The 12,790-nt window shown below is 59.7% G+C and overlaps 4 protein-coding genes across 4 annotated transcripts; 2 read left to right on the top strand and 2 right to left on the bottom strand.

Moving 5' to 3' along the window:
- Nucleotides 1-541: 541 nt before the first annotated feature.
- Nucleotides 542-2,077, top strand: N657DRAFT_608773 (uncharacterized protein; the record flags this gene model as incomplete). The annotated part of the gene is made up of 1 exon (XM_062790279.1): nt 542-2,077. One exon carries the CDS (start codon nt 542-544, stop codon nt 2,075-2,077), a length of 1,536 nt encoding a protein of 511 aa, XP_062652680.1.
- Nucleotides 2,078-2,249: 172 nt separating this feature from the next.
- Nucleotides 2,250-8,032, bottom strand: N657DRAFT_660447 (glycoside hydrolase family 18 protein; the record flags this gene model as incomplete). Its single annotated transcript, XM_062795048.1, has 9 exons — nt 7,826-8,032; nt 7,636-7,761; nt 7,539-7,562; nt 7,327-7,477; nt 7,065-7,257; nt 6,893-7,011; nt 6,631-6,836; nt 4,161-6,573; nt 2,250-4,088 (listed from the first exon to the last, which is right to left on the bottom strand). The coding sequence occupies exons 3-9, from the start codon at nt 7,544-7,546 to the stop codon at nt 2,250-2,252; spliced, it is 4,929 nt and encodes a 1,642-aa protein (XP_062652679.1). The 5' UTR covers nt 7,547-7,562; nt 7,636-7,761; nt 7,826-8,032.
- On the bottom strand, nt 7,580-8,409 carry N657DRAFT_46025 (carbohydrate-binding module family 18 protein). Its single transcript, XM_062787475.1, has 3 exons — nt 8,101-8,409; nt 7,826-8,047; nt 7,580-7,761 (listed from the first exon to the last, which is right to left on the bottom strand). Exons 1-3 carry the CDS (start codon nt 8,241-8,243, stop codon nt 7,632-7,634), a joined length of 495 nt encoding a protein of 164 aa, XP_062652678.1. The 5' UTR covers nt 8,244-8,409; the 3' UTR covers nt 7,580-7,631.
- Nucleotides 8,410-9,262: 853 nt separating this feature from the next.
- On the top strand, nt 9,263-12,087 carry N657DRAFT_686359 (carbohydrate-binding module family 50 protein; the record flags this gene model as incomplete). Its single annotated transcript, XM_062796826.1, has 4 exons — nt 9,263-9,620; nt 9,674-10,033; nt 10,161-10,619; nt 10,691-12,087. 4 exons carry the CDS (start codon nt 9,263-9,265, stop codon nt 12,085-12,087), a joined length of 2,574 nt encoding a protein of 857 aa, XP_062652677.1.
- Nucleotides 12,088-12,790: the final 703 nt, after the last annotated feature.

Raw genomic sequence — 12,790 nt, 5'->3', positions numbered from 1 at the left:
GCATGCTCGCTCTGTTTACATTTCGTTTCTGCGCTTGGGTTATGCATAGCGACGGCGTTTACTTGCATATTTAATTGTCTCTCGCGCTGGTTGTTGGCGGGCAGGGTCTCACATCTTTCTGCTCAAGTTGGACTCCGATTTTGGAAGAATTTCCTATCCCCCAATATTAACCTTAATGTAATCTGCGGAAGAGAAAGGGGCCGGCTTGTAAGCAAACGGTTGTGCAAGGCTGGGGTGTAACTATGCGTTCACGGATGAGCCGGTTTGAATTCCCAAGAGTAAGGCTCATCTTGAAGTTAGAGCGCACAGATATCCATCGTGTCAACATATACTGCAGGTAACGATGAAGACCGGGAAATGAAGCAGCATAAAAACCATCCCTGCACTCCTTGGACGTTGTTACTGAGTTGCAGTCCTGCAGGGCGGTTGGTCACCTTGCATCCCCGCGTCGCACTCTCAGGTCAGTCATGTGTGATTTCTTACACTGTGGGTTCCAACCTGCCGTCATCATCATCACCTTGCTTCTCATGCTGAACCCATCATGGCAATCATCATCCTAGAACCCGACGTCAATGGCCGCACCCAGGCCTCGATTCAGGAGAGCGCCGCTGGGCACGCCGAGGTCGGTCGCATGCTCGCGCACGTCTACCAGAAAGTCGACATGCCGCTTCTCCAGAATCCGCAAGAAGACCCTCTCCCCTGCCGCGAGTCGGTCGAGGAGACCACGGCCGTCAGCGCACACTTCTCGGCGCAGTTTCACGCCTTGTACGAGCAGCTGGCCGCCTACCACGCGAGAAGCGCAGCATCGCTGGCAGAGACCAAGCTGGCGCCCATAGACGAGGAGAAGGGCATCGAGGTCGAAATCAGGATCGGGTGCCAGTCCTTCGACCGCTACCCGCACTGCCGGCATCGCATCTACTACGCGCGCCGCCTGACGCTGCAGAATTCCGAGACGCTCCCTGCGCTGCCGTTTGTGCGCAAGCTTCGCATCGTGCAGGGTTCCGACCCGCTTCAGGACTTCCACTTCGACCGCGTCCGACCCGTGTCTCTGCGAGTGCCCCTGGAATGCCTCGTCCATCTCCCCGGTGCTGCAGAGATCGACTGCCCCTGGCTGTGGGAGTGGCTCCCCGTGCCCGCGGCAGGCCGGCCCATCCGCCACTTCACGCGCGTCTGGGAAGGGCCCTGGCGCGATGCACGTCACGAGTTTGGCGCTGCCATGGAGAAGCAAGAGGAGCTGCTGGGCGGTCTGCGGATCCCCGCCACCTTGAGCAAGGCCAGGCTGTGGTTCTGGCAGCCGAGGCTTGCCTGCGACGACGACCAGGCCCTGGCAATGCCCGATCTCGTGGCACCAGCGCAGCAGGACCCCCTGTCCGTGGGACTGCGCGTGCTGGCGGCCCAGCTACAGGAGCTCAACCTCCGAGCCTTTGTCACGGAGCACCTCTTCCCGGCCCCCGACGCGCCATCGTCGGCGCAGTGGTCCCGCATGCGGCGGCTCATCATCGAGTTTCACCCGCTGCGACCGGACGGCAGCTGGTACTTCGTCGGCCCGCGAGGCGAGGATCCCCATCCCGAGGGCTTCGCCATCTCCGAAGCCGACCACTATCCGCCTCTGCAAACCACGGCGGAGGACGAGGAGGTGGACGAGCAGTGGGACGAGGACCCCCAAGGCGGCGAGGAGGTGGATTACTTCCCAAACGTGTTCCGCACCGAGCCGCTCGCCGAGAGGATTGAGCCGCTGCTCTCGGCCTTTGCCTCGGCCGTGAAGAACATGGGCGCCCTCGAGGAGGCGGAGCTCTTCGCCTACCTGGCCTGGTATCCTTCCGAGAGCAGAGCAGACGAGTACGGAGACGAGGCGCCGTACGACAGTGAAAAGGGCGTTCATAGGTGGGGGGTGCGATACCTCGCTGGTGATGGGAATGGGGACGAGGGGCCAGTTCAAGCCGCGGTCCAGTGGCAGGTCGGTGACTGGAGACCGAGCCAGAGCGTGTTGGACCTGTTTGAGAACCTCGGACGACAGGAGTGGCTGGACTTTGAGTTTGAGCGTGAAAGGAACATCAAGCCCCATATTGTCGCTTAGGCAGGAAGAGAGCAGCAGAGCCCAATCATTGGGATGAGACGCACAAATTCAATATTTCACGAGTAAGGTACACTTCAAGCCATTCCCCAAGTCTCTGTCTACATAATAAAGACTGAAATAGTGTCTGGGCCTCCCTCTCTCCCGCCCCCATCTGCCGAGGAAGACTGGAAGCTCAGAAAGGCCACTGCCAAGCAGGCATGGTCGCCAGGTAGTCATTCATGGCCTCAATGTCATCAATTAGGTTCCTGACGCCCTGCTTGGTCGCCAGGACGGTGGCGCTGTCGCCCGGCTGGTCCTCGTTGGCCTGCTTGACGGCGTCGCTCGTCCACTGCTCCCTCAGGGGCCCCATGAAATCATTGATGACCTTCATGGTCTTCGTCTGCATCAGGAGGAACTCGCCCTTCATGAACGTGTCCCACTCGGCCTGCAGCTGGAAACCCTGCTGCGGCCAGGCGGCGAGGCCCGGCGGCGGGTTGGCGGGCAGCACCGTGGTGTCGAGCAGGCCGAGGATGGCGCCCACGCGGGCCTTTTGCGCGCGGAGGATGCCCAGCACGGTCCAGTCGTTGTGGTACAGGCGGGACCCGATGAGGGAGCGCATCGCCTTGAGCATCGCCCGGGCGCCCGCGGCGTTGGGCAACTTGTCGGTCAGCCATGACGACGTGTTGATGATGTTGTCGTCGGTGCCCCAGGCCTTGCCCTTGGCGGGTGTGTTGATGACGGACTCAAGCGAGACGTACTCGTCCGTCTTCCACTGGTGTGTCGGGAACTGGGCGGCGATGTGGTCGAGGGGCTTGAGCTGTGCGGCGAAACCCTGGGCTGTGTCGATGCCCGGGGCCGCGACGGCGTTGATGTCGAACATGACGTTGACGTAGTCGCAGAACGAGATGGTCCTCTTGTTGACGGGGGCATTGGGGTCCGGGTTGGCCACGGGAGCAGTCTTCTCGTCCATGTAGGCAAAGAACTGCGACACCATCTGGGCCTCGAGGATATGCTCCGAGTGGTAGGTAGTACCGGCAACGCGTGCGTTGAGCGGGCCGCCCCAGTCGTAGCTGCCGCAGACGTTGGGCTGCTCCCAGCCGTAGATGAGGGCGCCGGTCGCGAGCGAGCCGTCCGTCGGGTAGCTAAAGGTTGTCCTGAGGCTGCATGCCTTGACGGGCTTCCTGCTGATGGCCCGCCCGAAGATGTGCGCCAGGATCTCCCCTTCCACGTCGTCCAGATCATCATCGTGGCCATCAGGAATAGCGTCCTCTGACCGCCTCCTGCGCATGTTCTCGTAATCCTCATTGAGGTACTTGTCCTTGTCCCATGCTGGCTCAACGTCTGCACAGGAGCTGCTTTCGTTCTCGTTAGGATCGTTGGACGGCGGGCAGAAGAACTTGCCGATTGGGAGGCTGAGCACCGGACCGTACACGCCTCCTCTCTTGGCCAGATGATGACTGGATCGCCGCTGTATTCCGTCGTTGTCGACTAAGCCGGCGCTCTCCAGCGGAGGAGGCAGACCGTAGTAGCCATGCCTGTCGGCGGCAGAATAGTTGGCGGCCCCGACGATGCCCAGGTCTCTCTTGGACGGGATGGCTCCCAGGTCCGGACAGGTGCCTGCCTCGATGATGCCCTTGTTCCACTTTGGCGTCAGGTCGTATTCGCCGCCGGACCAGCCAAAGACCTGCGGCGCCTGGACTCTGGCATACAGGCGGGCGCCGACGTCGAGACTGTACGTGAAGGGGCAGACGGCGTTGGTCGACACGCCCGCCGTCAGCTTGGCCATGACGCTGGCCTCGCCAACGACGGCGGCGGCAGCCGGGTCGACCTCCCACCTGTCGGCGAACCGGATGCCAAACTCGGCGGCAGCCGAGAGCCGGGCTGTGACGTCGCCTTGAACGGCGACGCCCGCATAGAATTCAGGCTTCTTGATACCGTCAAAGTTGCCGGTGCGGTCCAGGCTGGTGTCGCCTTCGCCGATCTCCTTGGGCTTGTACGCATCGTCGTTGTTGTCCGGCACGACTTGGCGAACCTGACAAGGTACGGGGACATCCAACGTCAGCAAAGATGATGCGCACTCTGAAAGGATGGAAGGGAGACTTACTTCCCACTTGGCAATCTCCAGCTTGGTCTCAATGGTGCCTGCCACGGCGAGGGAGGCATCGATGCTGCCCTCGACCGTGAGCTGGGGACCGATGGTGGCGATGCCCGGGATCTTGAAGGAGGCGCCGGGGAAGGGAATGTTCAGAATGACGCTCTTCTTCTCGTAGAATACTTTGGCAACGGCCTCGAGGGTCAGAACGCCCGTGATCTCGCCCTTGTTGTAAAAGGTGAGATAGCTCTGGCTCAGGTCGAGGGGCAGGCTGAGCTTGCTGACGATGAGGGTGAAGCCAAAGCTGGACTCGACCTTGACTTTGAGCAGGGCCTGGGCGAGCAGGTGGCCTTCGTAGCTGACGTCGCCCTTTGAACAGGACCACGTCTCGTCAATGAGCTTGGCCGTCAGAGTGTCGTCGTACCTGTGCATGAACTCGCGCTTGATCTCTGGCTTGACGAGCTGCGCGAGCCACTCGAGGATGCTCGTGCCGAACCACCGCTCGTGCAGGTCGCGCTTGTCCAGCCCGCCAAAGTGGTAATCGTCTCGGAACTCCTCCTCAAGCCATCTGACGTGGTTGCCGCCCACGTCGGCGAGCGTGCGCTTGGTGAGGTCCCTCTTCTTCTTGGACACAGACCCGGCGACGACCGTGTCCCAATAGTCGTCCTGGTTGCTAAAGTCGATGCGCATCTGGGTGCTTCCGAGGTCGCGCGGAACACGGGCGAAGTCGTAGTCAAAGGTCAGCGAGTACACCACAGGCTTCCGGGGCGCGAGGTGGGTGAGGCGGCGCGGCAGCAGCTTGGCGTGGTCGTCACCCGGGGCGGGCTCCATGCTCTTGGCGACGGCGTACTTGCCAGGACCGCAGCCAGGGGGCATTTGCAGGATGGTTCCGGGGACGCCGTGGCCGAGCCCAATCTTGTGGCAGTTGCTGTTCTCGGAGAAGTCGGTGCAGACCATGCTGACGGTGTGCTCGCCCTCGGTGACGGCGTCGTCGCATCCAAAGACGTCCCAATGGGAGCCGTCGCGCTTGTCGATCGACACCTGCAGCTCCTCCGGCGACGCCAGGACGACGAACTGAAAGGCGGCCTCGTTGGGGTCGTCGTCGCCGCTCGCCGAGGACTTGTCCGTCTCGAGGCTGAAGTCGGTGTCGACGCTGTCTCCGTCGGGCGGGTGCTCAAACAGGTTCCCCAGGGGCACGGGGAGGAACAGGGGATCGCCCGCCGACTCGCAGCAGAAGGTGCGCACACGCGAGAGTTGGATGCCGCACGTCTCGCCGCCGCCAAAGTAGCTGTCGGTGAGCTGCACGAATTTCATGTCGGGACAGTGGCCGTCGAAGCAGCTGCCCGGCTTGCCGTACCAGGCGCAGTTTTTCCAGCGCTCGAGGTCCTTCTCGGGACAGCAGTACAGCTTGTTGGTGTCGAGGTCGAGCTGGTCGAGCACCTCGAGGAGCAGGCGGCCGGTGAGCGAGACCAGTGGGACGGCGCGGCCGACGACGGCGAGGATCACCTCGGCAATGTCGTCGAGGATGCTGAGCACGGTGCCCGAGAAGGTCAAGGGCAGATGGCCCGCCTTGCACTCCTCGGCGACGCCGGCCCAGTAGCACGTGTTCTCCTCGCCGAGCGGACTCGTGCAGCAGTGCGCCATCTGACCGTCCCAGCAGTCGGCTCCGCCGCCCCATTTGCTCATGTGCGTCATGACCTCATCGTCGTGGCAATGCCCGTTGCAAAAGGGGGGCCCGCCTCGCCAGGTGCAGTCCTTGGGATCGGGGGCGCCCGAGAGCGGGCAGCAGAGCTTGCTCTCCTTGCCCTTGTCGCACTTTTGCTGCGTGATCTTGATGTCGCCGGGGTTGCACCCCTCGCCGCACTTGGAGATGTAGCACATCTCGTTGGAGCCCGTCCAGTTGTCGTCGGCCTTGTCTGCCCGGAAATCGCCCAGCGGCTTGGGGTCCAGCACGGCCGACAGCGCCGACAGCTGGTCATCGTCCTGGTCAATGGCCCAGATCAGGAACCCACCGAGGCCCAGCTCCTTGGCCAGGTCCTTTTTCTGCTTGAACGTCTCCTTGTCGTCGTACGACACCCACTGGTCAGTGTTCCAAGTGATGTACTTGACGCCCGCCACCTTGTCGTGGACGGGCTTGAGCTTCTTGGTTCGGATGATCTCCATGATCTCCCGATAGCTGAGGATGCCGGACTCGCCGCTGCAGGCCCCTTTCGTTGCGCCTCCCTTGAAGACGCAGCCGGGTTTGTTGCAGGCCGGGTCGGCTAGCTGGAAGGCTCGGCCGTAGAACCCAAGGCCCATGTTCAGCTTGCCGGCTGGCACATCGTTGCGCCAGAACAAGTCAAACGCCAGACTCATCTCCGTCAGGTTTGTGTGTCCGTAGATGTGAGATCCGATCGGGTTGTCACGATCCCAAACTCCGTGCAGACTGTACGGGGTCAGTCGTATACCAGTTCGCTCAGGGTCGTGGCCGGTTGATACGTACTCATAAGACATGACATTAACAAAGTCGACATAGTCGACCGACTTCAGGTCAAAGTGGCGCAGATACCAGAAGCTCGTTGGCGCGGTATAAGACACAATGTATCTTTTCGGCTGCTTCTTGTTTTCTTCTTCGAGCTCTTTGAGGAACTGGGTAAAATTAACGCCATCCTCGGGCACGCCACCTCTGTCGTCAGCCCCGGGGTATTCCTGTTCGACACTCTAGTCAGTCATCAGAACGATCTGACGGGTATGGCGTTGCGTACCCAGTCAAAGTCAACACCATCAAACGCATATTGACGGAGGAAGGCCATCAGGTTCTCAATGAAGGTCGACCGGTTCTGCTTCGTGCTGACCATGTTGCTAAACACCTTCTGCAGAGGTCCTGGGCAGCCTTGTTAGCTCGTATAGGAGACAAGATGGACGAACCACGTATACCTGGGTCGTTGTGTGTCCATCCTCCGATGGCAATGATCACCTTGAGGCTCGGATTGCCCTTCTTCAGGTCGGTGAAATTGCTGAAGAGCTCCGAGGGCAGACCGTCCATGCCGATAATGTTGAACTCGGGGGTGATGAATGCAAAGGAAAAGTACAGGTGAGTCAGCGAGTTGATGGGTATGTCGTTCAGGGGCTGTGTGTTGTGTCGCCATCATCTCAGTTTTTGAAGCTCTCTGGACTTGATCTTGATGATGGCACTCACCATCCCCTGACATTCAGAGTTGTATCGCCAGGCCTCGTAGTATCCAATGACACGATCCAGCTGTTCAGAGTCCTTGCCCTTGGGCCCTGGCTGGTCGCAGTTGGACTGGCAACCGCCAGTGGCGCCATGATCTTCCACTTCGCAAAAGTCCCTTTGACGGTTTGGTGTTAGAAGACAAGCGGGAAAAGGGTAGGGGGGACTTGTCGACTCACTTTGTCATTCCGCAAAAGCCCCATCTTCACAGATTGCCATGCCATTAGCCAATTGTTCTCCCGAGCCAGTCGCCGAGGACTGGAACACAACACTCACTTTCCACAGCAGACGTTGAGAGGACACTTTTGGCCAGGGACCTTGGCGTTCTTGCCACATTCTGCTTTGGCATCGCAGTTGGACCAGCAGACTTCATTGGGCGAGATGCCCGACGTGCCGCAGTACCTGGATCTTGAGTCAGCGTGTATATCAGGTAAAGATGGTTGGGACAGGACAGGGCAACACATACTCCTCACCATAGTTACACTGAAGCGTCTCCTTGGGGCAGCACGCTTTGTTCTTGCAGGGACGGTCTGGGCCGCACGAATAGTCGTCGCCTCCCACGACCTGTCTGCCGAACAGCAACGACAGCGAGTCCTCCCCTACGAGGGACTCGCCGTTGGGAGCCTCGCCAGTACTGCAGACTGGCAGCTCATATTCACGGCGGATCTTGGCCGAATAGTCCAGGATCCTGTTGGCGCCGTCAGTTCTGAGGTTCAGTTGACTGCATGCATTCAGACGTACGAAATGGCGCTTCTACACGTCGTCTCGGGCTGACGGGGCAGGTCTTCAACGTGACGTTTGATGTTGATGACTCCCGCGATACTGCGTGTGGTCAACGTCAACAGGAGCAAAGTGCTCAAGAACAGCCAGGACCGTGTCCCCATGCCGTCCGTCTTGAGGTGTGTTTGAGGCAAAAAGGGAAAGGATATTAAGGTAATAATGAAGGAACGGGGGGCAAAAGAGTGAAGCCCCTATGGTCAGGGAACGGAAGCAAGCGTCAAGAAATGACAGGAAACCTGGGAGCCCTTGGTCACTTAACGGATCAGAGGACGTCGTGCTCCATCTCGCCGGCGTGGCTATTCAAATGTCGAACAAGACATTCTCACTACAACCCCTTTTTGCTCGAGTATCCTGTCCCGCTTCAGCTGACTAGGTCCTTACAGCCTTCCTGCAGGTACAGACATTGTGCTGCTACCCTACTGTCATCCTAACCCTTGTCATGCAGGGGAAGGCGGGTATAGTCGATGAGGGATTGGCCGTCTCCAGACGGTGGATTGTAGGGTAGTAATATAGTATAGCATTCTGTCGGTTCGGCCCGCCCGCCGTGATGAATAAGTCTGTCGGTCAGGTCGGTCATTTCGACCTGTAGTGGCAAACGCTTGTTCGGGCATGCCGTTCGCGTATTAGTGGTGCGCGTGTAGTTTGAGATGGTGGTCAGCGCAAGGTGGAGAGAGTGGTCCAGTATGTATCCTCGGTCCTTTCAAGAAGGTGTCACCCGGTCTGACATGCGATATAGCGGCGTAGCGCACGTTGCAGGAAATATTGAACACGCCCAACGCGGGTTGTCCATCTCCGGTCCTGCGGAATAGCGGCTACCCCTGAATACCTACCCCTGGCACGTTTGTCTTCTTCGAAAGTGCCAGGAAAAGGGGCCCCTGATGGATCCTAATCTATCTCAAGATGTGAGTCGAGAGAGCTGACCGGCAGAGGGGATGTCATTGAACTCACCCATGTCACTTAATCACTCGACTTCCCAGCTCTCCGTCTCCTCCCACAACCCATGAGTCAGGCCAGAACTTCGACTTCTCCTTCTTTGGTTCCGGCCGTCACCATCATGGTACAACTCTGTCGCCTCCTGGGCCTCGGGGCTCTACTCAGCCTTCGGCCCGTGGCCGGTGTCACAATGGTTTACGACGACAGCCTGCCCGATGATCTCCCCTCGGCTTGCTCTGCGGCTCTGCTGGCCGACGTAGCCTGTGACCGCCTCGTGCGGGATCTTCGCCCCGAGTTCTTCTACCGCCCTGCGTCTCTGGAGCGCATGTGTACCTCGGGCTGCGCCGCGGCGCTGTCTTCGTGGACAGCATCGGTCCGGTCCGCGTGCGGCGACGGCGTGAGCGTCCCCGCCGATTTTGAGCTTCCCGCATCGCCGGTCGTGATTCCAGCCACTCTCGAGCACACGTTCCACTTTACGTGTCTGCGCGAGAACAACACCTTTTGCGGGCCTGTTGCCGCCTTGGCTGCCGTCTTCAGAGACCCTGGAGGTTAGTCCATATCTGATTCCGCTTCCCGTGGCGCGTGCTGACAACTCCAACAGTCTCACCTTTCAACTATCTCAGCGAGGCCCCGGAGGGGGCCACAGAGCCTGGCGATTGCGATGCTTGCATCGCAACCAGGCTGCGCATGCGCGCCGGATCGCCCTATTTCGACGGCCCCGTCGTGGCCAGCGAGTCGCTCTATGAGAGCATGACGTTGAGCTGTGGCATTACGGGCAAACCGGTAACCACCACAACCATCGACTACTCAACCAGCCAGCCGGAACCCACCCAGGCTGTGTGCGGCGGAACGCAGTATGCGATCCAGAGCGGCGATGACTGCTACAGCATCTCCAAGGCCCAGGGCGTTGGCACCGCTTGGCTTCTCGCAGACAATAATCTGGCCGCCTACTGTGCCGACTGTACGTCAAATCCGTGCTCTTTCTGCCCCTCTCCAAATGCCTCGAAGTCACGGAGTCGCCTTGTCCCCAAATCAGCACTCTTGCTCCCGAGTCACGCTTCGTAGCCATGACTGACCTTGTTGAGCAGTCCCTACGTCAGGCAGTCTCTGTATCACCAACAACTGCGACATCGTGACTGTTGAAGTCAACCAGACGTGTGCCGCCATCGCAGACGCTGCAGGCATCACCGAGACCCAGCTCAACGCCTGGAACCCTGTCATCAACCCCGTCTGCTCCAACATCAACATGATGAACGGCACCACGCTCTGCATCAGTCCTCCCGGGCCTCAGCTGCCTCCTCCTGTGACGACCAATATCCCACCATTGACCCCGACTACGGCCGCCCCTGTGCCAAGCGATGCTGCCGCGGGGTCAAATAAGCCTTGCGGCCGCTGGTACGACGTCGAAGCGGGCGATTACTGTAACCTCGTGGTCCTCAAGTTCGCCATCTCCCTAGAGGACTTTCTCTTTCTCAACACAGGAATCAATGTCAACTGCACCAATCTGTACGCGGGAGAAAGTTATTGCGTACAGCCAGTGGGAGACAGTAAGCCACCCTCGCTCACTCTCAACTTTCTTGATAGGCCCCTTTGTACTGACCCTCGATTCTCCATGCAGTCAATACATACCCTGGCCGGCCGGGTCATGTCTCCATCACGATTGATCCCAGTGCCACTTTCACCGGCGTTCCGTTCACCATGCTCCCCAATGCCACTGTGACGAGCTACTCGCGGCCGTACACCCCTGCGCCGCTGGCCACGGGAGTCCGCGACGACTGCGTGCACTATTTCAAGGGCGACGACTACCAATTCCCGTCGGACCAGATGGGGTACTGGAAGAGCAACTGCGAGCTCGCGGCCCGCAACTACAACGCCGACTACGACAACTTTGTAGCCTGGAACGCCCTCGCCACCAACGTCACGGATCCGGCCTGCTCTTTCGTGGCCGGTAAGCGGTACTGCGGATCCTGGAATCTGCAGGCCACACGCAGCGTCACCGAGACGGCTCCGGCGACGACCACGACCGGCAATGGAGGCCCGACCCCGCCTGCGCCGACGCACTCGGGCCAGCCGGCAGACTGTGACACGTGGCACGTCGTCGTCTCGGGCGACTCGTGCCAGTCGGTTGCCGACGGCGCCGGCATCTCGCTGAACCAGTTCTACGACTGGAACCCGGCGGTCAGCCGCGACTGCGCGACCAACTTCTGGCTCGGCCAGGCATACTGCGTCGGCATCTCTGGAGACGGAGGCGGCACAGCTACGACGACGTCCTCGACGACGACTTCCCAGCCGACCCCCCCAGGACCGACGCACGCTGGCCAGCCAAGTAACTGCAACAAGTGGGACATTGTGGAATCGGGCGATACCTGTGGCTCCCTCGCTGAGAGCAATGGTATCTCGTTGAGCCAGTTCTTAGCCTGGAACCCTGCAGTTAGCAGCGACTGCGTTACCAACTTTTGGTTGGGCCAGGCATATTGCGTCGGCGTCTCTGGAAGCGGAACCATATCCACGTCGTCATCCACGAGGACGACGACGACAAGTGCTGCCAGCTCGACTCCTCCCGCGCCCACGCACCCCGGCCAGCCAAGCGACTGCAACAAGTGGGATGTTGTGCAGGCGGGGGATGGGTGCGCCTCGATGGCCCAAGACAATGGCATCTCGCTGGACCAGTTTTACGACTGGAACCCGGCAGTGAGCCGGGACTGCGTGACCAACTTCTGGCTTGGCCAGGCATACTGCGTCGGCGTCTCGGGAAGCGGAAGTACACCCACACCGACCTCTACGGCGGCGGCGACGACGAGTGCCAAACCAACTCCCCCCGCGCCGACGCATACGGGCCAGCCGAGCAACTGCAGCAAATGGGATGTTGTCCAGCCCGGGGATGGTTGCGCCTCGATGGCGCAAGACAATGGCATCTCGCTGAACCAGTTCTACGACTGGAACCCTGCTGTCAGCCGGGACTGTGTGACCAACTTCTGGCTCGGTCAGGCGTATTGTGTCGGGGTTTCATCGTGATGATGATGGTCTTTCATTTGTTGAGTTTGTTGGGATGCTGCTGCTGCTGCTGCTGCTGCTGCTTGTATGGCTGGTTCTGGACTTGTCTAGACGATTCTCATGGTGTATCTAAGAAAGATATGGGAGCTGTCACACAAAAAGTTGTCTTAATAGTATCCGATGCGCCTGGCGCACTTTCTTGCGGTTGAAAAGAATTTGAGAACACCCCTCTTGGAAAAGCGCTGTTAGCGGCGCAGTCGAACAACAGCTCGACAATCAATTTGCAGTGCAGCTCTGAGGCCACAGCTAAAAAGCGCTCACAAGGCCCGGCTTGGTGCTTTCCCGTGATAGGGAAAATCAAAGCTCAAGGTCAGCCCCACCCAAACCTTGGCGTGCATCCGAGGCGCCCAGCCACAACAATTTCCTCCAATTCCGGCGGGCCTCGTTGGAATCACGTGGCTGGTCCTTCCTCAACTTCAGGCTTCGGGTACGGCAGCTAGCGGGGACATGGATCTGTGATTTTTGCTACCATCTTCGATCCCATTGTGACGAAACGCACGGCGCCAACAACTGCCATTGCCCATTGACGCAGGTGCGTTGCTCATCTGCACACCGAGACTGCCGGGGCAGTCGTCAGAAAGTTGCGCCCGCCTTCTGCACGCCGGGAAAAGCCCTATTTGCAGTCGCCTGTGAGCTTTATTGTGTCTTCCAGGCTGTCCTTCCT

This window comes from Parathielavia appendiculata (genome assembly GCF_033297405.1).
Source record: "Parathielavia appendiculata strain CBS 731.68 unplaced genomic scaffold N657scaffold_1, whole genome shotgun sequence".
NCBI classification, from domain to species: Eukaryota; Fungi; Ascomycota; class Sordariomycetes; order Sordariales; family Chaetomiaceae; genus Parathielavia; species Parathielavia appendiculata.
Note: the sequence above shows the minus strand (reverse complement) of the source record. Positions and strands in the feature narration are given on the sequence as shown.